We start from the raw sequence: 27,430 nt of genomic DNA on the forward strand, positions 1-27,430 counted from the left end.
ATAAATCAAGGTAAGCTGCTCCTAATCAATGACCAAAGGACAAGCTTTTCACTGTACCTCGGTACACATGACAATAAACTAAACTATCAGATTAAAAGTCCTGGATAGAAGGCACAGGAGAAATATGAGAAAGAACATGTTTACACAGCCAGTGCTTTTGAGGTGGTAGAAACAGTCTTCAAAAGAAGAGGAACTTGAGAGGAAAATAATACCAGAAAAAACTGCTGTGGGGAACACAGCAGATCAGGCAGCATCTGTGGAGAGAAATGTATAGAAGGTATTTCGAGTTGGGACTTCTTTAGACTGATGGAGGTGAGAGGTGAGGGGAAGGATTGGGACAAGAATTGGCAAGTGATAGTTGGATCCAGGGAAGGAGGGGTTGATTGGCAGATGTGTCAGGTGGGTAGAGAAGGATGGAGATAGTGACCATGGCTGTAGGTAATAAGTAGAGAAGACAAGAGGGTGCTGATGATGGAATCTGCTAAGAAAGGAAGATGGGAGTAAAATGGGGAGGGGAAGACATGACAGGTGTGGGATCATGTTGAAGCTGGTGGAAATATCAGAGAATTATGCTGTTGGATACAGAGGCTGATGGGGTGAAAGGTAAGGACCAGGGGTACCCTATTCATGTTCTGCCTGGGGAAAGAGGATTGAGAGCAGAACTATGGAGAATGGAGGAGACATGGAATGGAATGGAATACTTTATTGTCACATGTGACAAGGCACAGTGAAATTATTTGCTTGCATACCCAATGTATACAAGGCCACCTACGGCACAGACAAAGTTATAAAGTACGCCGGCTCCACCTTTGTTTCCCCCCCACAGGTTCCCCCACGCGGGGTCCCCATTGTCCTTTGTTCTCCCCCTCCCCCCATTGTCCGGTGAGAGCTCCATTCACAACCACAATGCGGGGGGGGGTGGGGGTAGGGTAGGTGAGATGAAGCTATGTTTCCTGAAGAAAGAGAACATCTCGGATGTCCTGCAGTGGAAAGCCTCATCTTGAGAGGAATGGCTTTCTTGTAAGAGACAGAGTGGGAGGAGTTACAGTCCAGCTAACAGTGAGAGTCAGTGGGTTTGTAGTACCAAGGCAATCCTGTTTGTGGATCTTGGTTAGAAGACGGAAATGGGCAGAATTTGGATTGGGGATCAGGTTGGAGGGACATATTGTCGGATGTGATGAGATCGAAGATGTTTTGGGAGACAGTGACCTGGTGTTCATTTGTGGGGTCATGGTTGAGGGGTAGGTACAAGGAGGTGTCTGAGAGCTGTCTGAATAGATGTTTCTCCAAAGAGTCGGTATTGTACCGATGGGCCAAAAGGCCTCTATCCATGCTGTTGTGATTCTCTGCAGTTCCATAGCTAACCATCGTACCTGTGAGTTGGATCCAGTGACTGTTCCTGCAATAGGATTAGGATAAACTGCAATACTGATTTGGGTCGGCACAGTGGCGCAGCGGGTAGAGCTACTACCTCACAGCGCCAGAGACCAAGATTTGATCCTCACCTCCAGTGCTGTCTGTGGAGTTTTCACATTCTTCTGTAACCACATGGGTTTCCTCCTGGTGCTTTGGTTTCATCCTACATCCAAAAGACATATGGGTTTGTCGGATAATTGATCTCTGTAAATTGCCTTGAGTGGATGAGAAAGTGGGATAACATAGAGTTTGTGTGAATGGGTGATCAATGATTGGCGTGGACTTAGTGAGCCGTAGGGCCTGTCTCCCTGCTGTATCTCTGTGGCTCTTGGGCGCAACAGTGGCGCTGCGGTAGAGTTGCTGCATTACAGCACCAGAGACCTGGGTTTGATTCTGACCTCGGTTGCTACCTGTATGGATTTTGTACGTTCTCCCTGTGGCTGCGTGGGTTTTCTCCGGGTGTTCCAGTTTCCTGCAACACTCCAAAGACATACAAGTATGTAGGTTAATTTGCTTCTGTAAATTGTTCCTGGTGTGTAGAATAGTGCTAGTGTACGGGGTGATCGATGGTCTGCGTGTGCTTGGTTGGCTGAAGGGCCTGTTTCCACGTTGTATCTCTAAAGTCTAAAGTCTATTCTGGTAACATTGGGGCGAGGAGCCACGTGGACATGCAGCTATCAGGAGTAGTAGTTAAGAACCACAAACAAAAAAGTTTTATTTAGTCCCTTTCATGGATGTACCCAGCTGGATTTACAGTCAGTAATGTTCTGCTTCAGCTCCAGACGCTCTACTAATGTTGGACATGGATGGCCAATTTAAGCATAGCAAGATATCATAAACATTGTGGTAATTGAAAGATAATCTGTTTTAATAATATTGGCTGAGAGATAAACATTTGTCAAGTACACTGGGGAGGAACTGTTCTTGTTTATTCATCCAAGCAACCCAGCGTCACTGGCAAAGTCAGCGTTCAATGCCCATTCATAGTAGCATTGAGAAAAGTTGAGAGATATGAGCCACACATGGTAAAATGGGACTAGTTTAGATGGGGCATCTTGGTCGACATGGACAAATTGGGTCGAAGGGACAGTGTTTGTGCTGTATAACTATGACTCTATCCTTAATTGGCTATGAGAAAGCAGTCGAGATTTCCACCTGTTGTTCTAATGAAGGTGCTCCCACAGCGGTGTTAGGAATTCCAGGATTGAATCAGCAACAATTAAGGAATTTCCTAGTCAGGATAATATGCGAGACGTTGTAATGTTCTCTGGCACCAGCTGCTCTTGTCCTCACCAGGTGGAAGGTGCTATTGGAGTGACTACAGTACATCTTATAGACTGCACATACTGCAGCCACTGCTTTATTTTAAAACCACACCACCATGATACAAGTCAAACAGATATACTAAATAAACTATTATACAACTACACCACCATCCTTATTAATACCTAATAGATGATATAAAGGCTTTGGGGTATCAACTGATAAAGCTGAAAGCTCTTGAATTCTCTGCCAAATCTCTCCTCTGTAAACCTTCCAATCTTTCATAATCTGAATCAACATCTCCTTTTGAGGATCTTCCTACTGACCCCTGTTGAAAAGTCCTGGGATTGCTTGCTCTATTAGTGGCACTGTGTTACTGTTATCTTTGTCTGAATGCTAAGCAAAGCTATCTTTATCTGCTCTCAGTGACAAAGTGAGGTTTGTTTACTTTACCATGGAAACCCGTGCCTCTGGCAAAGTGCTTGCTGACGATCATTCAATATTTAATGGACTTACTCAGCTTCCGAGTAAAGCAGATGAAGGTCACTGTGGCGATCATAGTCAAAGATAGCAGCAACCCCAGGTCTCTACATAACACTGGTCACTGTCAAAAAGTTCAAAATCAACAAAGGGGAAAGGGCAGTCAGAAAAGGTTGGCCCTGGTAAATGAACAAATAAAAAAAATATCGAATTACAGACAGGTGGCTGGACAAGTTGGTGAGGCTTTGTGTTTTAAGCCCATTGTGGATTCTGAACTTTATAAATAGACTACAAGTAGGTTGCTCTAAACCTTTATATATCAGTAGTTTGGCTCTGGCAGGGTCATCGCATCCAATTAGTTATGAATCTCATCAAGGTTTTCGAGAGGGTGTGATGGAGATTGACTGCAATGGACCCATGGATATTCGATTTCCTGACGGGCAGGCCCCAGGTGGTAAGAATTGGCAGCCACACCTCTTCCTCACTGATCCTCAACACAGGCGCACCACAGGGCTGTGTGCTCAGTCCTCTCCTGTACTCCCTGTTCACGCACGACTACTGCTAAGCACAGCTCAAACAGCATCCTAAAGTTTGCTGACGACACGACCATCTTGGGCCTCATCACAGACAACAATGAGACGGCTTACAGAGAGGAGGTAAAGGCACTAAACAGCTGGTGCCAGGAAAATAACCTCTACCTCAATGTCAGCAAAACTAAAGAGATGATCGTGGACTACAGGAGACAGCGGGGGAGTGGACACCTCCCCATCCACATCGGTGATGCTGAGCTTGAAAGGGTCAGCAGCTTTAAGTTCCTCGGTGTGCACATCACTGAGGACCTTTCCTGGACACTGCACACGGACACAATAACAAAGAAGGCTCTTTTTCCTGAGAAGACTGAGGAAGTTTGGCATGAACGCCACAATCCTCACAAACTTCTACAGATGCACCATCGAGAGCCTGCTGACAGGCTGCATTACAGTCTGGTACGGGAACTGTTCTGCCCACAACCACAAATCACTACAGAGAGTGGTGAAGACGGCACAGTACATCACTGGCAACTGTCTCCCGGCCATTCAGGACACTTTCTACCGGCGGTACCTGTGGAAGGCACGCAGCATCATCAAGGACCACAGCCACCCAGCACGCAGGATGTTCTCCTTGTTACCGTCAGGCAGACGATACAGGAGTATGGCTGCGTGTGCCACCAGACTTAAGAACAGTTTCTACCATCAGGCCATCAGGCTTCTGAACTCATAAACACATTTCAAATCATATATGTTGATTTTTTTAATATTGTCTTTTTACCTTACTAATGTCATTTTTAAAATCTTATTTATCCTTAGAATATTACTGCTGAGGTGACCCGTTGTCTTGTCAAATACATTTCATTGTACCGTTGACCCTGTGCCAACCTACATATGACAAATAAAATTTATTATTATTAAGTTAATGGGAAGTGCATGGAGAAGTCGGAGTTGTACTCCTTGGTGCAGAGAAGGTCAAGGTGAGATTTAGTGTAGGTGTACAAAATAATGAGGTTTTACTAAATAGGGAGAGTGCTTCTTCATTGAACATCAAAAACCAGATGCTGCAAATCTGAAATAAAAACAAAATGCAGGAACCACTCAGCAGGTCAAGCAGCATCTTTGGAAAGAGAATCCAAGTTAGTGTTTCAAGTTGGAGACTGTAGTCAGAACTGGCCTTTCACCTGAAACTTTAATATTATTTCTCTTACCACATAGGCTGCTTGCCCTGCTAAGTTTTAAAAACATTTTGTTTTTATCAGTTGGAAAGCCTGAGAGAGATGTAAAATAAATTTAAAACTTTTTTGAAGAAAAAGAAATTGAATTTGAGGGATATTTGAGGAATTTGAGATATATCAATCATTAGTCTCACATGAGGTGCTGGATGACTGGAAGGTGGCAGATAAGACCAGAAGAGAGGTAGAATTAGGCCATTCGGCCCATCATGTTTGCACCACCCTTCGATCCATCAAGTCGTCTCTGCCATCCGATCATGGACGATATATTTTTCCCTCTCAACCCCGTTCTCCTGCCTTCTCCTCATCACCTTTGACTTGGCCTCCACCACTGTCTGTGGCAATGAATTCTACAGATTCACCACCCTCTGGTTAAATAGATTCCTCCCCATCTCCATTCTAAAGGTAAGTCCTTTTATTTTGAGGCGATGCCTTCTGGTCCTAGACTCTCCAATAACTGGAGCTGTACACTCCATACCCAAATCCACATCAAAACTCCCTACAACCAAATGTTATGCCTCTATTTAAGACGGGTTGCAAGAAAAAGACTAGGAACTATACACCAGTGAGGCAAACATCCAAGGTAGATAAGTTACTGAAGAGGATGCAAAGGGATAAAATATAAATGCATTTAAATGCATAAGAGACAGAGGCTGATTAGGGGTAGTTAGCATGGTTTTTTATGTGGGAGATTGTGTCTTAAGAATTTGTTTGAGTTACAGTGCATAATGTTGTGATAATAATAATTATGAGTTACATAATGTTTGGGACAAAGACCCATCATTTATTTATTTGCCTCTGTACTCCACAATTTGAGATTTGTCATAGAAAAAATCACATTTGGTTAAAGTGCACATTGTCAGATTTTATTAAAGGGTATTTTGATATATTTTGGTTTCACCATGTAGAAATTATAGCTGTGTTTCTACATGGTCCCCCCATTTCAGGGCACCATAATGTTTGGGACACATGGCTTCACAGGCATTTGTAAATGCTCAGGTGTGTTTAATTGTCTCATTGCAGGTATAAGAGAGCTTATTAATTAAGACCTCCTTAATGTAGGTATAAGAGTGCTCTCAGCACCCAGTGTTTCCTCCAGTCTTTCCATCACCTTTGGAAACCTTTATTGCTGTCTATCAACATGAGGACCAAAGTTGTGCCAATGAAAGTTAAAGAAGCCATTATGAGACTGAGAAACAAGAATAAAACTGTTAGACATCAGCCAAACCTGAGCCTTACCAAAATCAACTGTTTGGAACATCATTAAGAAGAAAGAGAGCACTGGTGAGCTTACTAATCGCAAAGGGATTGACAGGCCAAGGAAGACCTCCACAGCTGATGACAGAAGAATTCTCTCTACAATAAAGAAAAAACCCCAAACACCTGTCCAACAGATCAGAAACACTCTTCAGCAGTCAGGTGTGGATTTGTCAATGACCACTGTCCGCAGAAGACTTCATGACCAGAAATACAGAGGCTACACTGCAAGATGCAAACCACTGGTTAGCCGCAAAAATAGGATGGCCGGGTTACAGTTTGCCAAGAAGCACTTAAAAGAGCAACAACAGTTCTGGAAAAAGGTCTTGTGGACAGATGAGACAAAGATTAATTTATATCAGAGTGATGGCAAGAGCAAAGTATAGAGGAGAGAAGGAACTGCCCAAGATCCAAACCATACCACCTCATCTGTGAAACACGGTGGTGGGGGTGTTATGGCCTTGGCATGTATGGCTGCTGAAGGTACTGGCTCACTTATCTTCATTGATGATACAACTGCTGATGGTAGTAGCATAATGAATTCTGAAGTGTATAGACACATTCTATCTGCGCAAGTTCAAACAAATGCCTCAAAACTTATTGGCCGGCGGTTCATTTTACAGCAAGACCATGATCCCAAACATACTGCTAAAGCAACAAAGGAGTTTTTCAAAGCTAAAAATGGCCAATTCTTGAGTGGCCAAGTCAATCACCTGATCTGAACTCAATTGAGCATGTCTTTTATATGCTGAAGAGAAAACTGAAAGGGACTAGCCCCCAAAATAAGCATAAGCTAAAGATGGCTGCAATACAGGCCTGGCAGAGCATCACTAGAGAAGACACCCAGCCACTGGTGATGTCCTTGAATCGCAAACTTCAAGCAGTCATTGCATGCAAAGGATATGCAACAAAATACTAAACATGACTACTTTCATTTACATGACATTGCTGTGTCCCAAACATTATGGTGTCCTGAAATGGGGGGACAATGTATAAACGCTGCTATGGTTTCTACATGGTGAAACCAAAATGTATAAAAATGGCCTTTATTAAAATCTGACAATGAGCACTTTAACCACATGTGATTTTTTCTATAACAAATCTCAAATTGTGGAGTACAGAAGCAAATAAATAAATGATGGGTCTTTGTCCCAAACATGGAGGGCGCTGTATTTGAAGATGTGTCTATATGTTGCTTGTATGGACTTTAGTAAAACCTTTAATAATATTATGGATAATCCCAAGAGATTTTATAACTACATTAAGGGAAAATGGTAACCAGAGAGAGAATGTGCCCCTCAGGAATCAAAACAGTCAACTCTGTGTGGAGCGTCAGGAGATGGGCAAGGTCCTCAATGTGTATTATTCCTCTTTTTACTGTGGAGAGAGACACGAGGACCAGGGAACTTGGGACAGTCAATGGAAGTATTGTTTTTCGACCTGGTGGCCTGTAACTAGTGGTGTACCTCAGGGATTGGTGCTGGGCCAATTGCTGTTTGCGGTTTATGTCAACAATTTAGATGAGAATGTTCAAGGCATGACTAGTAAGTTTGCAGATGACACAAAAAAGGTGGTATCGTAGATAGTGAAGATGGCTTTCAAAAATTACAGCAGGCTCTTGATCAGTTGGGCAGTGGGTTGAGAAATGGTTAATGGAGTTTAGTGCATATATGTGAGATCTTGCATTTTGGGAAGTCAATCCAGGGCAGGACTTTTACAGTGAATGGTAGGGCCATGGGGGGTGTTGTAGAACAAAGGAATCTAGGGGTGCAGGTACATAGTTCTCTGAATGTGGAGTCACAGGAAGATAGGGTGGGAAATAAGGCTTTTGGTGCATTGGGCTTTATCAGTCAAGGTATTGTGTTGAGACGTTATGTTACAGTTGTATAACATGTTGGTGAGGCTGTACTTGGAGTATTGCAATCAGTTTTTGTCACTTTCTAGGAAGGATATTATTTAAGTTGGAAAGTGTGCAGAGAAGATTTTTGAGACTATTGCTAGGACTCAAGGACCTGAACTATAAGGAGAGACTGGGCAAGTTAGGACTTTATTCCTTGGAGCAGAGGAGGAGGGGTGATCTTAGAGATGTATAAAACGATGAGGAGAATTGATAGGATGATTGCACATAGTCTTTTACCCAGAGTAGGAGAATCAAGTACCAGAGGACGTAGGTTTAAGGCGTGAGGCGAAAGATTTAATAGGAACCTGAGGGGCAACCTTTCCACAAAGAGGGTGGTGGATGTATGAAACCAGTTGCAGAAGATGTAGTTAAGGCAGGTACTATAACGTAACAACAATTAAAAGACACTTGAACAGGTAGAAGGAAGGGATTGGAGGGATCCGAGCTAAGTGTAGACAAATGGAGCTAGCTTAGATGGGGCATCTTGCTCAGCATTGATTAGATGGGCTGAAGGGCATGTTTCCATGCTCCATGACCAGATTTGGTGAACACATTTTTCTTCACACACAAAGTCTTTGGTAGACAGTCAAAACCTTTATCCCCCAGGGTGAAAATGTCAAAGACGAGAAGGCATAGCTGTAACGTCAGAGGGACAAAGTTGAAAGGATATGTGTGGGACAGGTTTTTTACACAAAGAATGGTGGGTGTCTGGAACACGCTAGTGATGGAGGAAGTAGGGCTGGTGGTGAAGGAAGTAAATCCAATCATGATGTTTAAAAGGCTTTTGGAAAGACATGTGGATTTGCAGGGAATGGAGGGATATGGATCACATGCAGGCAGAGGAGATTTGCCTGTTCCTGTGCTGAACTATTGTACTATGTTAGTACTTCCTGTGCTTTGTTGTACTGTTTTATGTCCAATGGAACTTGCTGCTAGAAAGGCCAGTGGGATTAGATTAAATTACAACTTTCAAATCAGTATTGGATAAAAATATGAAATGAGTGCAAGACCATGAGGAATTTGTTGAATTACTTGCTCAAAGAGCTGACCCAGGTGTAGGGTGCTGCATGTTCTCCTTTAGTGGTAGAATAATCTATAGCATTTATCAGCGGATAGTTTCTATCTATAAGGTTTAAATGGAATGGCAGATTATACATGTCGCCATGCAATCTTTGAGACTAATTATGGTATTATCTATGTTTATCCAGGAGAAGATATGGAAGAAGAAAGTTGTCAGAAGACTGCTTTACAAAGCAAGAAAACTATTTAAACCTTCCTTAGATTTTCCTACTCTAAAATGTAGTAATGTGTGTTTACTATAATTGCATTATTGTTCAGAATAAAATTAAGTACCATGCTTTTTGGAAGTATATACAAGTATTATTTTATGCCAGAGTATCGATGCCCTGTTATTAATTACAACCAACACGGTCTACATCTGTGTTTTTGCTCAACATTACAAATGGTTGTTAATGTAGTAACCTTGTGCATGACAGCACTTGGCTTGGATGATGCAATGAGCCCTCGATAAGCCACTATCCTGCTTGTGATACTGAATGATCCTAGCCAAATGTGTGCTTGTTTTATATTTGTAATGTCAGAACGCTGAAGAAGATTTTTCATTTTCTCTGGGATTAACTGTGAGAAACAAAAAAGTAAAGGACAAAATTCCCCAGGAGTATCCCTCAACCAGGAAAGCTTTTATGAAGGTTTCAAAGCTTCAACTAGCTTTTTATTAATAGTACTCCATATCTATAGAGCTCCATATCTATCTTTAGATTTTAAACAAAATGTTTGATCCAAGTTCTCTAGATTTTAAAAAAAAGAACTAGATGCCTACCTGCTCATTCTGCCACCATTTGGGGATTACTTCACTTCATTGTCCGATAGTATTTTGTTTGAAGCTGCTTAATTTTATTTTAAACAAAAATATTCATTGATTACAGCGTTTGATTTCCTTGAACAAATCAGTGTTAATTTTCCAGCACTTAAACAGTCCGTAAAATGCACGGGTCCCTAGCAGAGATGATAATACGGTGGAACACATTAATCACGATCATAGTACTGATAGAAAATTGTAGACCTTGCTGTTTTAGTGTGTACTCTTCTCTCCCTTGCATTGTGCTATTTAAGTGTTATAGAATTAGTTTTACAGCTTGCTTTCTCACGAGGGAACCACTCCTCTGGGTGCACATAGACATTGTGATGAACTGTGCTGGAAGTGTAAATTAATTCTCATTTATACATATGCCTTTACCAAGCTGCATTGTTTTCAATCAGATTTGGATACAAATCACAGTCACAACTTAGTGGTATGCCGTTCAGTTTAAAATGTCAAATTACCTTGTGACTGTGCTCTGCGTGGAGTGTTGCTCCTGGTCCAGAGCAGTATTGATGTGCACGGCGATCCTTTTAGCTTATCAGGGAAAGTGTGGGTGCTACGTCAGATTCAGAGCCTTTCTGTTTACACGTTTTCCAACATTTCTCAGGGTTTCTATCAATATCGTTTGCACTACTGTAGTATCAGGTGAGAAACATTGGTTACATACTGTGTCACCCATTAGGCAATAGCATGCTTATTTTTTTGACAAATATTGGAAATACTCAGCTGCATTGCCTGGCTAGGATCCTCCTTATTGTAGCTGCAGGTTCTCCTGCAGACGTTCCACTTGCCTCCATGGTGGGGTTAGGGACAGTCAGTGCGAGGCAGAGGTTGCGTTGGGATGTTACCTTGGAACAGACGCACCAGTTTCACTGCACGCTTTATGGTGATGCAGAGCAGGATGGTATGTAACATGGGGCTTGCCCTCCCAGGCAGGCATTCCCAACAATCTGAGGGTTTGCCTCACAGCCTCGGCTCACAGTTGGGTGATTTCTAATTTGTTTTTTGAGACGATTCCCAACAACCCTTCCCAGAAGCATCAACATTTCTGCAGGAGAAACCCATTATTGTTGAATACAACATATTTTTTTAAAAGCTTTTGGGTAACTCATAAAATTGCTTTGGCCATTCAGTCCAATGAACCTGTGCCAGCTCGAAGTGAAACTTCCAGCCTGTACATCTCATTCACCTTTACTGTAGCCCTGAGAATTATTCCCTGTAAAATATATACCTTAGTCTAGAGACAACATTTAGTAAAGGTGCAAGAGAGATGAACATGCTTTGTGCAGGTGGTGGGTATATGGAACAAGCTTCCAGAAGATAGACACAAAAAGCTAGAGTAACTCAGAAGATCAGGTGGCATCGCTGGAGAAAAAAAAATAGGTGATGTTTCAGGTTAAGACCCTTCCTCAGAACGCAAGAAGGGTTTCTACCCAAAATATCACCTATTCATTTTCTCCAGAGATGCTACCTGACCCGCTGAGTTACTCTGGCTTTTATCTTCAGTTTAAACCAGCATCTCCAGTTCCTTCCTACACATTTTGCAAGCTACCAGAAGAGGTAGTTGAGGCAGGTACTGTAACAGAATTTAAAAGGCATTTGGGCAGATACATGAATAGGAAAGGTTCAGAGGGCTATGGGCCAAACACAGGCAAATGGGACGAGCTTAGGTGGGGCATTTTGGCAGGCATGGATTCAGTGGGCCGAAGGGCCTGTTTCCATGCTGTACCTCTAACTAAAACAGACCTGAAAGACAAATGCAGAGAACCCGGAGTGCTACACGGGTTTATACCGGTTCCATGTCATCCCCCTTTCACATCCACTCCCTACACACTAACATTTAAGAGACATTTGGACAGGTACATGGTTCAGAGGGTTATGGGCCAAGCATGAGCAGGTAGACGTGTAGATGGGGCATGTTGGTTGGCGTGGGCAAGTTGGGCCGAAGGGCCTGTTTCCACGCTGTATGGTTCTATGACTAGGAGGCAATTTGCAGAGTACCAAATAACCCACAAACCCGCATGTGTTTGGGATGTGGGAGGAAGCCCATGCAGTTACAGAGAGAACGTACAAAATCAACATAGACAGCACCCTAGGTCAGAATTGAACCCTGATGCTGTGAGGCAGCAGTTCTACCAGCTGCACTACTCTGCCACCTGTTGGTTATCTCTGATTTTAAATTCCTAACCACTGATGAACTTCAGTTGTCAAGTCCTAAGCTGTGGAATTTCCTCCCTAACATCTCTGCTCTTTCCAGATGCTATTTTAATGCCCCTCTCTGACCTAGTTCCTCAGCACTTGTCTCCTTGTCTCTCCTTATGTCTATGTTGGGCTTTGTTTAATCAAGATCGAACAGGACATTTTATTTTTTCAGAGGTGTTTTTGAGTACGTTGTTCCAAAATGTGTGCATTTTCAGATTACGAGTTCATAAGCAACTCAGATGACAAAAACTAACTTTTGCATATTCGAACACCAAATTCAATATTGCACCCCACTCAGCTAATATAAACCACAGTGCTGCAAAGTTACAACAAAGCATCTGGGAGTGAAGTCAGGAAATTCTATGCAAAAGGGCCAGTAAAGATTCAGAGCTGTCATTGGAAAATCTTATTTGGCTGCAGTGGTTTCTTCGGTATAGGATTTGGTCAGTCTTAAAGTGTTTACTGTCAAACAGTGACCAGGGTAGATTCCTACTAAAGTTTGACTGTAACTCGACAATCTGATATTTTCGCTCCTTTTCACACGCAAAGAGAATGAAAGGTGGATAATGGTCGGCTTTTGTGGTGCTTGGTAGAGATCATTCATCATTGGATACCCACCTCAGGCCAGGTCCTATACCCATGGTACTTGGTGGCTGCTTCAGTTAATTCTCTGGTTAATAGTGATGTCTAGGACATAGATGGTTGCGGATTGGGTGATCGTACTGTTGTTGAATGTCAAGGGTTGGTATTTAGATTTTTGTCTCCTACCACAATACATTTCCTTTGTAAAAATCGTCATGGCTCAGGACAAGATGCTTTAAGCCTAGCAGGGTGAAGTTAAACATTCATGGAGACACAAGAGACTGCAGATGTTGGAATCTTGAGCAAAACACAAAATGATGGGGGAACTCAGCGGGTCAGGCAGCATCTGTGGAGGGAAATGGATAAGCAATGTTTTGGGTCGGGACCCTTCTTAAGACTTTTTGGGTTGGGCTTCACACTCGAGTCTGAAGAAGGGTCTTGACCCAAAACATCATCTGTCCATTCCCTCCACAGACGTTGCATGGCCTGCTGAGTTCCTGAAGCACTTTGTTTTGTTAAACGTTCATGCTATGTATCTACATTAATTACTATAATTCATTTTGGATAATAGCATTGTGCTTCAACATGTTTAAATACAACTCAGTAATTGTGTTTTTGAAAAAGATGGAAGGAAAGAGAATAAGTTTGGGTTTATTTTTGTCACGTGCACCGAGGTCCAATGAAAAGTTTTGTTTTGCATGCTATTCAGTCGGATGAGATAATATACATAAATGCAATCAAGCCAAACTCTAGTGCTGTAGATAGAGTAATAACAATAGGAAGATACAGAGTGCTGAATATAGTTCTCAGCATTGTAGCGCACCAGTTCTAGAGACAATGTCCGCATTGAGGTAGAGGTGAATCGGACGGTACCCTAGCTTATGGATGTCAGTTACATTCACTTTATCTGTTTTTTGGGGAGTCCAAAGAGAGGCAAACTGGTTGAAGGTTACTGACCCACAGTCATCAGCTCTGTTTGTCTCTCCACAGGTGCCGCCTGAGTATTTCCAACGTTCTCAATTCTATATTCACATTTCCAGCATCTGCCGCGTTCCTTATGCTTTTTATGTCCACAAAATTAAAGCAGGGCTGTTTAAAGAGAGTTCCCATAAGGATGGGGCCTCATCTTGTTTCCCATCCCCTCTCCCCTCCCCCCCCCCCCCCCCCATAATTATTAGTGATTCATGTGTGTGTATGTGTATAATACATGTTTAAAGCACCTCTCCAAAAGTAGCAAAATTTACAAACATACTCATGTCTGCTTCATAGAAAATATGGAAAGGGTTTCATTAGAGTTGATGTCCTGACGCTCCTGGCAGTCCAGAAAGCCGTAACGGAGGGCCAGGAAAAATCCCCTTGATGTTTTTGTGACTAAAAGGGTTATGGAAGTGTACATGGGGGTGAAGGTTTACAGGGTTACAACTTCAGGAAAAAGATCTAAACTGTATATTTTAAAAAACACATTGTTTTGGCCACAGCATTGGAGCATTCCTTTCCACATTTGTTGACACCACTGAGGTATTTGTAAAATGATCGGACAAGCAGCTCGAATGCCAGTGGTGTCAGTTGAGTAAGGAGGGGGTTCCAGTCTGCACTGTTCATGTCTGATTTAAGATGTTACATTATTTGTCTGGAATGTGTCCTGTTCACAACTGTTGTCAAATTTCAGAACCTGCTGCAAACTGTAAAAGCTGCCAGTTTTTTCTTTTTGTTTTAATTATTTTCTTCCTTTCTATCACATTGGTTGGTGCTTTCATTGACTAGAGAGAAATTACTTAAAAATATTGTCAAGTATGATAAGATGCCCTGGGTGGGCTGTGATCCCTTTCCCACCGTCCACCCAGCTGACTTTTGTCTTGAATGTTTCAGTACACGGAGTGTTTGGAGCTTGTCATTGTCTAGAATGTACACTGTTTACACATGCCAAGTGTGCAGTGGCAGAGAGAAGAATGTGAAAGCATGTGCGAAGATTGTATGAGGTGCAAGGTGGATGGACTGCACTGACTGAAGTCACGATAGTTTCACCGGGGTTGGTGGAAGATGGAAGTTGACCGATTGGTTGAGAGCAAGGATCAGGAGGTGACATTGAAGAGGAATTTAACAGCACTAATGAACAGAGAGAAATCAACTTGAAAAGTTCTCATAGTTAAAGATGAAGCAATGTAAAGACATTGTTACAAATTTGGAAATTGCACTTGTCCGGTATTGCACAAACGGAAAGTATTTTTTAGTGTTAATAGATGGATTGTTTCTTATTTCTTTATAAAAAATAAATAATATGTGAGCCAATGATTTGTATGTATTGGATTTGCCTAATAAAGATCATGTCATTTTCCAATGACTACTTTAGTTTGTTTTTTCTCTCCACAGGTTTTGGTTGATAGATGGAATATTGAAATCAGTTCTACTAACTTGTACTCGTATAGAAAAACGTGTGGGTTTGTAGGTTAATTGGCCTCTGTAAAATTGTCAATAGTGTGTAAGGAGTGGATGTGGAAGTGGGGTAACATAGAAGTAATGTAAACGTGTGATCAATGGTTGACATGGACTCAGTGGGCTGTAGGGCCTGTTTCAAAGCTATATCTCTAAACTAAACTAAAAAAACCTTTGAGCAGTTTACAACCCAGCAGCATGGACATTGATTCATCTAATTTCAAGTAACCCCTACATTTCCTCTCTCCTCTCCCCTTCCCCACCCTAGTCATCCTACTAGTTCCACTGTTTGCATCTGTATATCCCTTCGTTATCACCTCTTCCCCAGCCAACAATGGACCATTATGGGCCCTTCCTTGGTCATCTAGTGCTGGCCCTGATTTGTGCTGGTCTTTTCCTACCTCCAGTTCCCCCACTCTAATTTCAGTCTGAAGAAGGGTTCGACCCAAAACGTCACCCGTCCTTTTTCTTCAGAGATGCTGCCTAACACACTGAGTTGCTCCAGCACTTTGTGTTTATTTTCGGTAAAAAACCTCACTACATTTCTTTAAGTTATAATAATGACTTGTGTTAGACATAGTGTTTGCATTAAAATTTGTCCTCAGACGAATTACACAGGAAGTGTAGGAAAGAACTGCAGATGCTGGTTTAAATCGAAGGTAGACACAAAATGCTGGAGCAACTCTCCAGAGATTTGTGAATTACACAGGAATTTGGTTTTGCACTAATTACAAATTAAATATTCAAAATGAATATTCATAATTTAATGCTGAAATATTGTTTAAATTACTTAACAATAAATTAAAATTTAAAGTAAAATTAAAAGTATTGAATTATTAAATAATTTGTTTGGAACTTCTCATGAACAGATAAAAGTTATGCATTCCTGTTACATATCATGATTTTCCAAAGCACTTGACAATAAAGTAATGGTGAAGTCAGTCACTGATGCTGCTGTACTGTGTTCTTCTAGCTTTTTAACCCACTGATGATTATTCTTAACATGGGCTCTCCATCAATACCATGCGGTCATAGTGAGAACGTACAAACTCTGTACAGACAGCACCTGTAGTCAGCTTAGTTGAGTTTTAATTTTTTTTCACTTCATCCTATCTTACATTTCTTTGTCAAGATGTTTCGTGACAGATGCCAACAAGTTGACCTAATTACAGTCGGTTCAACAAGGTTGACTTGTCTTTAAGCTTTTGATCCAAAGCAGAAACAGAATGATGTAATCACAGTGCACTGCAGGACAAGCCAGCTTGTGGCTGCAGGCTTCACTTCAGCAGTAATACCATAGCCACGCACTCTTTCGAGTGAAGCTAAATGAATTACGGGAAGAATGTGGGTGACAGTCTAGGCAGACTGAAAATGATATTTAAGGTACCGAGCCATGCTGCCAGGGACCGTCAGCAGTCAAAGCCTGAGCAGGTGCTTGTGGAATTGGCATGTAAACTGAAAGAGAGCGACAGGAGGCAAGTTGAAATCTGAACTCGCTGAACTACGATTTCTTCCTTGCAGTGGGTCTGCAGAACAAGCAGATGGAAATAAATGGTCGATGAAGAGAAATGACCACCTTTCTCTCCCATCTTCCACATCCATTTCAGGACCTTACAAAGTGCTTTACAGCCAAAATCAGCCTTCACTAGTACCTCTAGTGGTCCCTTCCAATGTAGAACATAACCAGTTGTTACGTTAAAAAAATTATTCATTCAACTTCGGCACTGTGGCGCAGCTGGTAGAACTGCTGCCCTACAGCAGCAGAGACCCGGGTTCGATCGTGATCTCGGGAGCTGGCCGTGTGGAGTTTGCACGCTCTCCCTGTGTGTTTCCTCTGGGTGCCACGGTTTCCTCCCACATCCCAAAGACGTGCAGGTTTGTAGGTTAATTGGCCTCTGTAAATTGCCCCCTGGAGTGTAGGGAGTCGGTGAGAAAGTGGGATAACCTAGAACTGGTGTGAACGGCGAATCAGTGGTCAGTATGGGCAGAAAGGCCTGTTTCCATGTTGTATCGCCAAACTGAGCTTTCTTTTGGAATAGAACGAAGAACAGCACATGAACATGTTGGTTCTTGAACCGTCCTCGAATGGGAACAGCGTAACTCTATATACTCTGAACAATTCATGACTTTATGTACCCCCATTGGATCATGCTCCAATCTCCTTTGTTTTTGAAGAACAACTAGCTTCAGTTTATTCACAACTAGTGAACATCTAAGTAAATTTCTCTTAAACCCTCTCGAAGTTTGCTCCCAGAGTGGGTCACAATATCTCACATGCAGCAGGTGCATGATAACGGTTAATCATGAATTATTGTTCTTGATTTCTACTGCAAAACACAATGTGCTGGAAGAACTCAGCAAGTCAGGCAACATCTGTGGAGGGAATGGCAGACGATGGTCTGTTCATTCAGGTCAAGAGTTTAGAAGGATGACAGGGGGATCTCATTGGAACATCAGATAATGAAAGGCCTCGACAGTGGATGTGGAAAGGATGTTTCCACAAATGGGAGAGTCTAGAACCAGAGGACACAGCCTCAAAATAAAAGGATGACGTACCTTCAAAATAGGAGGATTTTCTATAGTCAGAGGGTGATGAATATATCGAATTCATTGCCACAGGCAACTGTGGAGGCCAAGACATTGAGTATTTTTAAGTTGAAGATTGATAGGTCTTGATCAAAGAGGGAAAATTAGATCAGCCATGATTGAATGGTGGAGTAGTCTCGATGGGATGAATGGCCTAATTCTGCTCCTATGTCTTGTGGACCCTTCATCAGTGTAAGAAGGATCTCAACCTCAATCATCATCTATCCATTGCCCCCACAAATGCTGCCTAACCCACTGAGTTCCTCCAGCACTTTGTATTTTGCCCAAGATTCCAGCATTTGCCGTTTCTAGTAAACCACATTGTCAAGTTTTCAAGTACAATTGTGCAAAGGTGGGAGTTCCAGGATTTACACGAGGGTCTGAGCTACAGGGAGAATTTGGGCAGGCTAGGACTTTATTCCTTGGAGTGCTGGAGGCTGAGGGGTGATCTTATAGAGGTGTATAAGATTATGAGGGGAATAGATAGGATGAATGTACAGTGTAGGGGTATCAAGAGGGTATATGTTTAAGGTGAGAGGGAAAAAATTTAATAGACACCTGAGAAGCAACTTTCCCACACAGTGGGTATATGGAAGGAAATGCCAGAGGAAGTAGTTGAGGCAGCTACATAACGACATTTAAACGACATTTGGACAGGTATATAAGGTTTAGAGGGATATGGGCTAAACGAGGGCAAATGCGACAAGCTTTGATGGGGCATGTTGATTGGCATGGATGAGTTGGGCCGAAGGGCCTGTTTCCATGCTGTATGACTGAGTCAATCGATGGTAATAAGATAGCAATGTGTTTACAAGTCACCACACCATGCAACTTTCAGAGGAACCTGCAGATGTCAGTGTGTCAACTACCATTGATCTTGCCAACAAAGGTTGCAAGTTTGGGAGAAACTACCAATTATGAGAGCCATACGTATCTTCTATTGAACCCTTGTCTTTAATCCCTGGGAGAATTGCAGCAAATAGCTCAATGGCAACCTGCGACAGTGATTAATACCAACAAGGAAAAGAAAATGGGATATTGTAAAACTTCCGGATCCGCTGATTAACAAATCATTGGTTTCTGCTCAGTCTGAAGAAGGATCTCTAATCTGAAATGTCATCAGTTCATTCCCTTCACAGAGGCTGCCTGATCTGATTTCCTCCAGCATTTTGTTTTTTTACTCGGGATTCCAGCATCTGCAGTCTCTTGTGTCTCCAGGTGTTGTATCTGTTGCGGTTACAGGGGAGAGTGGTGAGAGAAGAGGAGTTGTTGTTGCAGATGGAAGAATGGGACCAGGAGATCACAAAGGCAATGTCCCAAGGCAGGCCTTGCTCACTGCTGTGAAGGACCCGGCAGGCCACTGCCTGCAGGGGGGGGGGCTCGGAAGCCGCTGAGCTCAGCCTTGAAGACTAGATAGTAGAGGAGGAGGGAGCCGGTAATAATGATGGACACGAGGAGTGGGCCGGTAGGATAGGGACCGGGGATTGGCTCCAGCACCTTCAAGGTCGGCTGCAGGACACAGAGGCGGTCGGCTGAGGACAGGAACATTGGTTCATGGGCCGAGCCGGTCAAGGGCAACGGAGGCCCTGCAGCAGCCTGGGCCTTACCTGGATCGGGAGCCGCTCCAGTACATTGAGCGCCTGGACTGAACTGTGTACTCTAGTAAATGAAAATATGGCGACCTGTGCATATGTGAGCTATGCAAAAAGAATTTCACCTGGCAGTTTGTACGTGACAAGAAAGAACCATTGGACCGTTGAAACTGTGGGAAATTACAAAAATGATCCATTGAAAATGAAGGCTGGTAGGGTACAAGCTGAGGATCAAAGGAGCTCTGTATTTACCATAACCTATGAAAGGAGATTCACTATTGACCATCAGTCTGAGGAGAGGTCCCGACCTTGTTTGTCCATTCCCTTCATAGATGCCTCCTGACCCGCTGAGTTCCTCCAGCAGTTTGTGTTTTGCTCATTCATGTCCCCAGATGGCCAGAGGCAACAAGGATATTTAATGCAATGGTATCTGTGTCAAAGATGCTGGCACAACCCTGCAGCAGGAAACTTTCCACTGACTGCCACTGAAATCATCTGGGTTAGCTATGCCAAAATGCTAAATGATTTTCCTGAACTCCCTTTTCCAATCAACTCTTTGTTCCAAGAATAAGACTGAAGATGAGGGGTGATCTTATTGAGTTTTTAGTGTGCACAACTATAATTCCTGATAACTTCAGGTGACAAATTGCTGGAGGTTGCCAATGCCTCCAGGAACTAAAGATGTATTTACAGGCCTCTATTGGAACAGAAAACATACAGAGAACAGACAAGCGTTATTCTTATTTTCATTGATTTCTTTTTATTATTAGTCGTTATAAAAATATTGATGATGGGCTGCATGATTGAGAATCACCCAATTGGATAACAAATTGGATTAGTTTCAGTGGAACCCTTTGGCTGTGGGTGGTGGGTCATCGATGGAAGAGCAGAGGTGAGAATGTGAGCTTGGAGGTTATATGAATATGCCTGGCCACAATTAGCCACATCAAACCAGATGCCCAAATGGCTGGTTGTGTCGGTTCTGTGTCTTGGTGCGGAAATGTTCGCAGGAACTCCTGGCTCAGAAAGCACAGACTCACAGTTGTGATCTTTTAAAAAATGATATTCCAGTAAATGTCACAGGACAATTGTAAACAACACTTTTCACAAACATCACTATGGTACAAGAGCCCAAATATTGCTGAAAAATTACCTCTCTGTACAAACCATGCTCTTTCCCCAACTTATTTTATTTTCAATTACATAATTGGCTGTGTCTGAATTTACAACAGTTTTAACCCCTGAATTGGAAGCTGTTCAATTTCCACCTACATTAAAAAAACTTTAAATACACAATAAAAAAGTAAACATCACAAAAGTATTAAATTAACACATACAGCCTTGAAGGGAAAGTGAATTCATCCAAATTGAAAAATAATTCTAAACGTCAGCCTGGGAGTTATAAGACGATTCTCCTCTGAAGAAGGGTCTTGACTTGAAACGTCATCTGTCTATTCCTTGCATAGTTGTTGCCTGACCAGCTGAGTTCCTTCAGCACTTTGTGTCTTGCAGGGAGGTACAAGTATGGTGAGTTAATTTTCTATTTAAATCTTCGTCTATGTTGGATCTTGATTACCATGGCTCAGAGACCCTTTCCATCCAAAGAGAAACCCAGAGTCATCATCCATAATGCTGTGCTGCATGTGGCTGGAGAGAGTCTGGAAAAGTTCACCCCATTACCCGACTGGTGTTAGTTTTTAGTTTTAGAGATACAGCGTGGAAACAGGCTCTTCAGCCCACCAAGTCCATGCCACCCATCGCTCACCACGTGCAGTGGTTCTATCCAACACATTAGGGACAATTTACAGAAGCAAATTAAACCTGCGTTTGTTTGGAACGTGGGAGGCAACTGTAGTACCCGGAGAAGACCCATGCGGTCACAGGAAGAAAGTACAAATTCCGCACAGACAGCACCCGTAGTCAAGATCAAACCCGGGTCTTTGGTACCATAAGGCAGCAACTCTACTGCTGCGCCACCGTGCCGCCCTGTTGCTGCCCATCTTTCAGTAACACGTTCCCTGGAACCCTGGGCATTTCTCCAGATGACTGACCCTCGGCCGTAGCCTCTGGCTGGCGCATGCCCGTACTCAACTTCAGGTGGACAGGTGTGGGAGGAGACACCAGGAACTGCAGGTGCTGGAATCTTGAGCAAAACATAAAGTGCTGGAGGAACTCAACAGGTTTGTGGTAGGAATGGACAGACTAGTTTCTGTCTGGAACTCTTCTTCAGACTCTTTAGAAGGGGAAGACCTTCCTTTCTTCAGAACAGAGTTTTGGCAGTGTTCACTCTTTGCAAAAGACTCTTGGATCAACTCTACACAGTTCCCAGGGTTGTGAAACCAGCCCTGAAAAGGAAATGGAAGCTCGTTGCTCTGGAAGGCACATCACTCATTCAGCATGTGTAAACCGATGTGTTCCTTCTGTGCCATGTTTTCATGATTCCATGGTCCAGAAAGGGTTCCACTGAAACTAATTAAACATCATTTCTGGCAAAACACAATGTTCTGGAGGAACTCAGCAGGCCTGTAGAGGGAATGGACAAGCGATATTTTGGGTCGGGATCCTTTCTCAGACGATTCAATCCGAATTAGGGTCCACAACAAAAATGCCACCTGAAAACCAGACTGAAGGGTCCCGACCAGAAACGTAGTCCTCCACAGATGCTGCCTGACTCGCTGAGTTCCTCCACCAATTTGTGTTATGCTCACGGTTCCAGCATCTGCAGTTCTTTGTGCTCCATTTCCAACATTCTCGTTTCAGCAAGATTTGACCAGCATTTCACAGCTTTTGCCCTTCCCTCACTTGTTTCCTAGCTCTCTAGCTGCTCGTATTAATGTATTGCTGAATAGCTCTGTAAACGTTGAGATTACCTTAGCAACCAAGACCCAACCTATCAGAGAGGCTTCCTTTCTCAGCTCCCACCCTCTAAATTAAGACTAACTACCAGTTCTACTGAAGATCTCTAACCAGAAGCATCCAACTTTTTCTCCCTCCACCGGTGCTGCAGGACCTGCTGAGTGTTCCTGCCATGATCTGTTCTTGCTCTACTCAAACTAATTGCTATACTGCTCTCTTGACAGTCTGCTGGTGGTAGGGAAGGAGGGGGAGAAGAGAGGAACAATGGGCAAAAGATTTAACAGCAAATAAATCCACGTGAAGTGTAAAAGAAACAAAATCTTGGACATCATCTGGCCAATAGTTTTTTTAGTTTTAGTGAGACACGTGCCTTCGGACCACTAAGTCCACTCCGACCATTGTTCACCTGTTCACACTAGGCCTATGTTATTCTATTTTCATCCACTTCCTACACACTAGAGACGATTTTAGAGGCCAATTAACCTACAAACCCACCCGTCTTTGGGATGAGGAGAAAACACGCACGGTCACAGGGAGAACATGCAATCTTAACACAGACAGCATCCAAGGTAACAATTGACCCAGGTCTTTGGCGCTGTGACCAGTTCAACCAGCTGTACCTCGCCTTCAACATTACTAAAGCAGGCTATCACGGGGTTACCTCAGCGCTTGTTTGTGGGAACTTGCTATGGACAAATTGGCTGTTGTGTTACCTACATTACAAGGATTCATTTAACTGCAAACCACTTTTGAATTCTGTGAAAGAGATACGAAATGCACAATAAAAATGCAAGTGTTTCTTGTTTTGACTGTTTCCTACAGTCAGCTTTGATTAAAATTATTCATTTCATAAGGGCTTCAAAAATCGCAGCAACAGACAGGCAGACAGAGAGACCACTTTTCACATTTAGAATGATTCCCCTAGTTACTGGGTATCTGATGCCAGCTTCTTCTAATCTCTGGTTTAGTTTTATTTCTGCATCTTCCCTTTGCAGCATTTGTGTTGAGTGACAGATTGCTTCCTTTTATCACCCCCTCCCCCCCCCCACATCCATCCCCCTTCTCACAAATCACATCTCAGAACCATTCTGATGAGTCCGACTCTGTTGCAAACACCCTTCTGCACATGTCCGAGTTTTCCTGGTGGAGAGGGAATTCTGATCCAGGTATCACCGATTTCCTGCCTTTCCGAGAGGTGTAGGATTTTCCTGATGATAAGCTTTCATACTTGGTCACAAATTGCCTGTAAAAGTCAAAAGTACATTAGCAGAGTTCCCTGGCGTCCACATTTCAGAAGTGCATCAACACCCGCTTGCTTCAAAATATTCAATCAAGACCTGTATTCTGGAATTCTAAAAGATCCATACAGCATTGAAACAGGCCCTTCGGCCCAACGTGTCCATGCCAACCGAGGTACTCCATCTAAGCTGGTCAAACCCATGTTTGGCCCATATGTTCTAAACCTTTCCTAACCATGTACCTGTCCAAATGTCTTACATATTGTTATAATACCTGCCTCAACTTGTTCCATATATCCAACCCCCTCTGAATGAAAAGTTCTTATTAAATCTCATAGAGAACTATGCCCTCTAGTTCTTGATTCCCCTACTCTGGAGGAAAAAAAGAGTCTGTGCAAACACCCTGTCTAATCCCCTCATGATTTTATACACCACTATAAGATCACCCCTCAGCCTCCTGCATACCAAGGAATATAGTCATATCTGTCCAACTTCTCCCTGTAACTTAAACCCTTGAGTCCTGGCAGCATCCCTATAAATTTTCTCTGCACCTTTTCCATCCTATTTAATCCTTCCTAGAGAAACATAGAAAATAGGTGCAGGAGGAGGCCATTCGGCCCTTCGAGCCAGCACCGCCATTCATCGTGATCATGGCTGAACGTCCCTAATCAGTAACCCGTGCCTGCCTTCTCCCCATATCCCTTGATTCCACTAGCCCCTAGAGCTCTATCTAACTCTCTCTTAAATCCACCCAGTGATGTGGCTTCCACTGCCCTCTGTGGCAGAGAATTCCACAAATTCACAACTCTCTGGGTGAAATTTTTTTTTCTCACCTCAGTTTTAAATGGCCTCCCCTTTATTCTAAGACTGTGACCCCTGGTTCTGGACTCGCCCAACATTGGGAACATTTTTCCTGCATCTAGCTTGTCCAGTCCTTTTATAATTTTATATGTTTCTATAACATCCCCTCTCATCCTTCTAAACTCCAGTGAATACAAGCCTAGTCTTTTCAATCTTTCCTCATATGTAAGTCCCGCCATCCCAGGGATCAATCTCGTGAACCTACGCTGTACTGCTTCAATTACAAGGATGTCCTTCCTCAAATTACGAGACCAAAACTGTACACAATACTCCAGATGTGGTCTTACCAGGGCCCTATACAACTGCAGAAGAACCTCTTTACTCCTAAACTGAAATCCTCTTGTTATGAAGGCCAACATTCCATTAGCTTTCTTCACTGCCTGCTGTACCTGCACACCAACCTTCAGTGACTGGTGTACAAAGACACCCAGGTCTCGCTGCACCTCCCCCTTACCTAACCTAACTCCATTGAGATAATAATCTGCCTCCTTGTTTCTGCCGCCAAAGTGGATAACCTCACATTTATCTATATTATACTGCATCTGCCACGCATCTGCCCACTCACACAACCTGTCCAGGTCACCCTGCAACCTCCTAACATCCTCTTCACAGTTTACATTGCCACCCAGCTTTGTGTCATCCGCAAACTTGCTAGTGTTGCTTCTAATTCCCTCTTCCAAATCATTAAAATATATGGTAAACAGTTGCGGCCCCAACACCGAGCCTTGCGGCACTCCACTCGCCACTGCCTGCCATTCTGAAAAGGACCCATCAACTCCTACTCTTTGCTTCCTGTCTGCCAACCAATTTTCTGTCCATGTCAACACCCTACCCCCAATACCATGTGCTCTAATTTTAGTCACCAATCTCCTGTTCTCATCCAAAACAAAGCTTTTCACTGTACCTCGCTCGGTACACGTGACAGTAATAAACCTAAACTGCTGGAAAATAATTTCGTATGCATTCACTTTTGGATTTACTTGATTTTAAGTTCGTAGCTCCAGTCCCATCAACAAGTTTAAAGACAGTTTTCCCTCGAGCTACCCGACTGAACCTCTTCGTAACTTTAAAATGTTCCTCTTCATTCATTGACAAAATGGAATTAACTTGCTTCGCACCTGAAAGGAAACTGATCTTTGACCATCTGCATACAGACAAGGAACGGGTACTCAGAGAACTTCACGGTGGAGACAAAATCGAGCAAAGCCTCCGTTTCCACACTCACTTCCAGCCCGCTCTGTACAAACAATGAGTCCACCGTGACGTTGCCAACTACAACCATTGCACCCCTTGAGAGAAAATAGAAAAATAAAAGTTACTCCCTGAACAATGGAACATTATGCTCATTAACATCTTATTCATTTATATTTTATGCTGGATTCATAAGATCATAAGACATGGGTGCTGAATTCGGCCATTCGGCCCATCAATTCTGCTCTACCATTCGATCATGGCTGATCTATTTTTCTCCCTCAACCCTGTTCTCCTGCTTTCTTCCCACGATCTTTGATGCCCTTGCTAAACAAGAACCTGTCAATCTCCATTTTAAAAATACCCAATGACAGATTCACCCACCCTCTAGCTAAAGAAATTCCTCCTCATCTCCATTCTAAAATGATGTCATTGTGTTCTTTTATGTTAACATCGAAGCTTCTCATGTTTCTGAGCTGAAGAGGTGTTTCCTGATGTATAAAGAATTGCAAGATGGTAGAAAGAGGTAGAACCATGAGAATGTTGAAATCGGCTTTGATCTCGTAAAAATTTGCAAACATGGGGCTCAATGTCGGCTCGAGTGGGATTTGAGTGAGGTTGGAAACTGACCGGTGGAGTTTGAATTAAATTAATGAAGGATTGAAGATTAAAGAAAGGCTGGAGGAGAATGTTACGGTGGCCAGGGATAACAAAATCAAGGATGAAGGTTTCAGCAGATGGGCAGAGGAAGTCCCGGTTGTAGAGATGAGTTTGGTCTTAGCAATGGGGACGCTGAACTGAAGCTCATCTCTAGTCAAAGAGAGTACTGGCATTGCAGCCAACTGCATTGCAAGAAGGCAGATTATTATCTGAATGGTGTTGGATTAGGAAAAGGGGAGGTGCAACGGGACCTGGGTGTGCTTGTACATCAGTCACCGAAAGTAAGCATGCAGGTACAGCAGGCAGTGAAGAAAGCAAATGGCATGTTGACCTTCATAGCGAGAGGATTTGAGTAAAGGAGCAAGGAGCTCCTACTGCAGTTGTACAGGGTCCTGGTGAGATCACACCTGGAGTATTGTGTGCAGTTTTGGTCTCCTAATTTGAGGAAGGACATTCTTGCTATTGAGGGAGTGCAGCGTAGGTTCACCAGGTTAATTCCCGGGATAGCTAGACTGACGTATGATGAAAGAATAGATCGACTGGGCTTATATTCACTGGAATTTAGAAGGATGAGAGGGGATCTTATAAAACATTAAAAATTCTTAAGGGATTGGACAGGCTAGATGCATGAAAAATGTTCCTGATGTTGGGGGAGTCCAGAACCAGAGGTCACAGAATAAGGGATAGGTCATTTAGGACTGAGATGCGGAAAAACGTTTTCACCCAGAGAGTTGTGAATCTGTTGAATTCTCTACCACAGGCGGCCGTGGGGGCCAATTCACTGGATGTTTTCAAGAGAGAGTTAGATATAGCTCTTTGGGCTAACGGAATCAAGGATATGGGGAGAAAGCAGGAACAGGGTACTGATTTAGGATGATCAGCCATGATCATATTGAATGGTGGTGCTTGCTCGAAGGGCTGAATGGCCTACTCCTGCACCTATTTTTTGTGTTTCTATGTTTACATCCCTATTGTGTTGATTGCCACATTTTGAGTATTGTGCCCTGTTATGGTTCATCCATCACAGGAAGGACATAGAGGCTTTGGAGAGGGTGCAGAGGAGGTTTACCAGAATGCTGCCTGGATTAGGGGTACTGGGAGAGCATGGATAGCCTTGGAGTGTTTTTCTCGAAGGCCGGAGGGTGCGCGGAGACCTGGTAGAAGTATATATAATTATGGGAGGCATAGATTGGGTAGACAGTAAGAACCTTTCTCCGAGGATGGAAATATCAAATACGAGAGTGCATAGCTTTAAGGTGAGAGAGACGA

At 43.0% G+C, this 27,430-nt stretch overlaps 2 protein-coding genes across 3 annotated transcripts in view; one reads left to right on the top strand and one right to left on the bottom strand.

Annotated features, from left to right (window-relative positions):
• LOC144600068 (uncharacterized protein C4orf54 homolog) overlaps positions 1-15,022 on the top strand; it is a 38,659-nt gene extending 23,637 nt beyond the window's left edge. Inside the window, exon 2 of one of the 2 annotated variants that reach the window (XM_078411442.1) lies at positions 14,614-15,022. The gene's annotated coding sequence lies outside the window, so the exon portion shown is untranslated. Of the gene's footprint in view, positions 1-9,286; positions 9,338-14,613 lie in introns of those variants that run through there. The other variant, XM_078411449.1, reaches the window with a different exon arrangement.
• Positions 15,023-23,279: 8,257 nt separating this feature from the next.
• The window catches only part of mttp (microsomal triglyceride transfer protein), a 40,504-nt gene continuing 36,353 nt past the window's right edge, over positions 23,280-27,430 (bottom strand). Inside the window, exons 17-18 of the mRNA XM_078411464.1 lie at positions 25,429-25,599; positions 23,280-23,454 (exon numbers count right to left, since the gene is read on the bottom strand). Of these exons, the coding sequence (XP_078267590.1) occupies positions 23,289-23,454; positions 25,429-25,599 (337 nt within the window). The 3' untranslated portion in view covers positions 23,280-23,288. The remainder of the gene's footprint in view (positions 23,455-25,428; positions 25,600-27,430) is intronic.

The sequence above is a fragment of the Rhinoraja longicauda genome, chromosome 1 (genome assembly GCF_053455715.1).
Source record: "Rhinoraja longicauda isolate Sanriku21f chromosome 1, sRhiLon1.1, whole genome shotgun sequence".
NCBI lineage: Eukaryota > Metazoa > Chordata > Chondrichthyes > Rajiformes > Arhynchobatidae > Rhinoraja > Rhinoraja longicauda.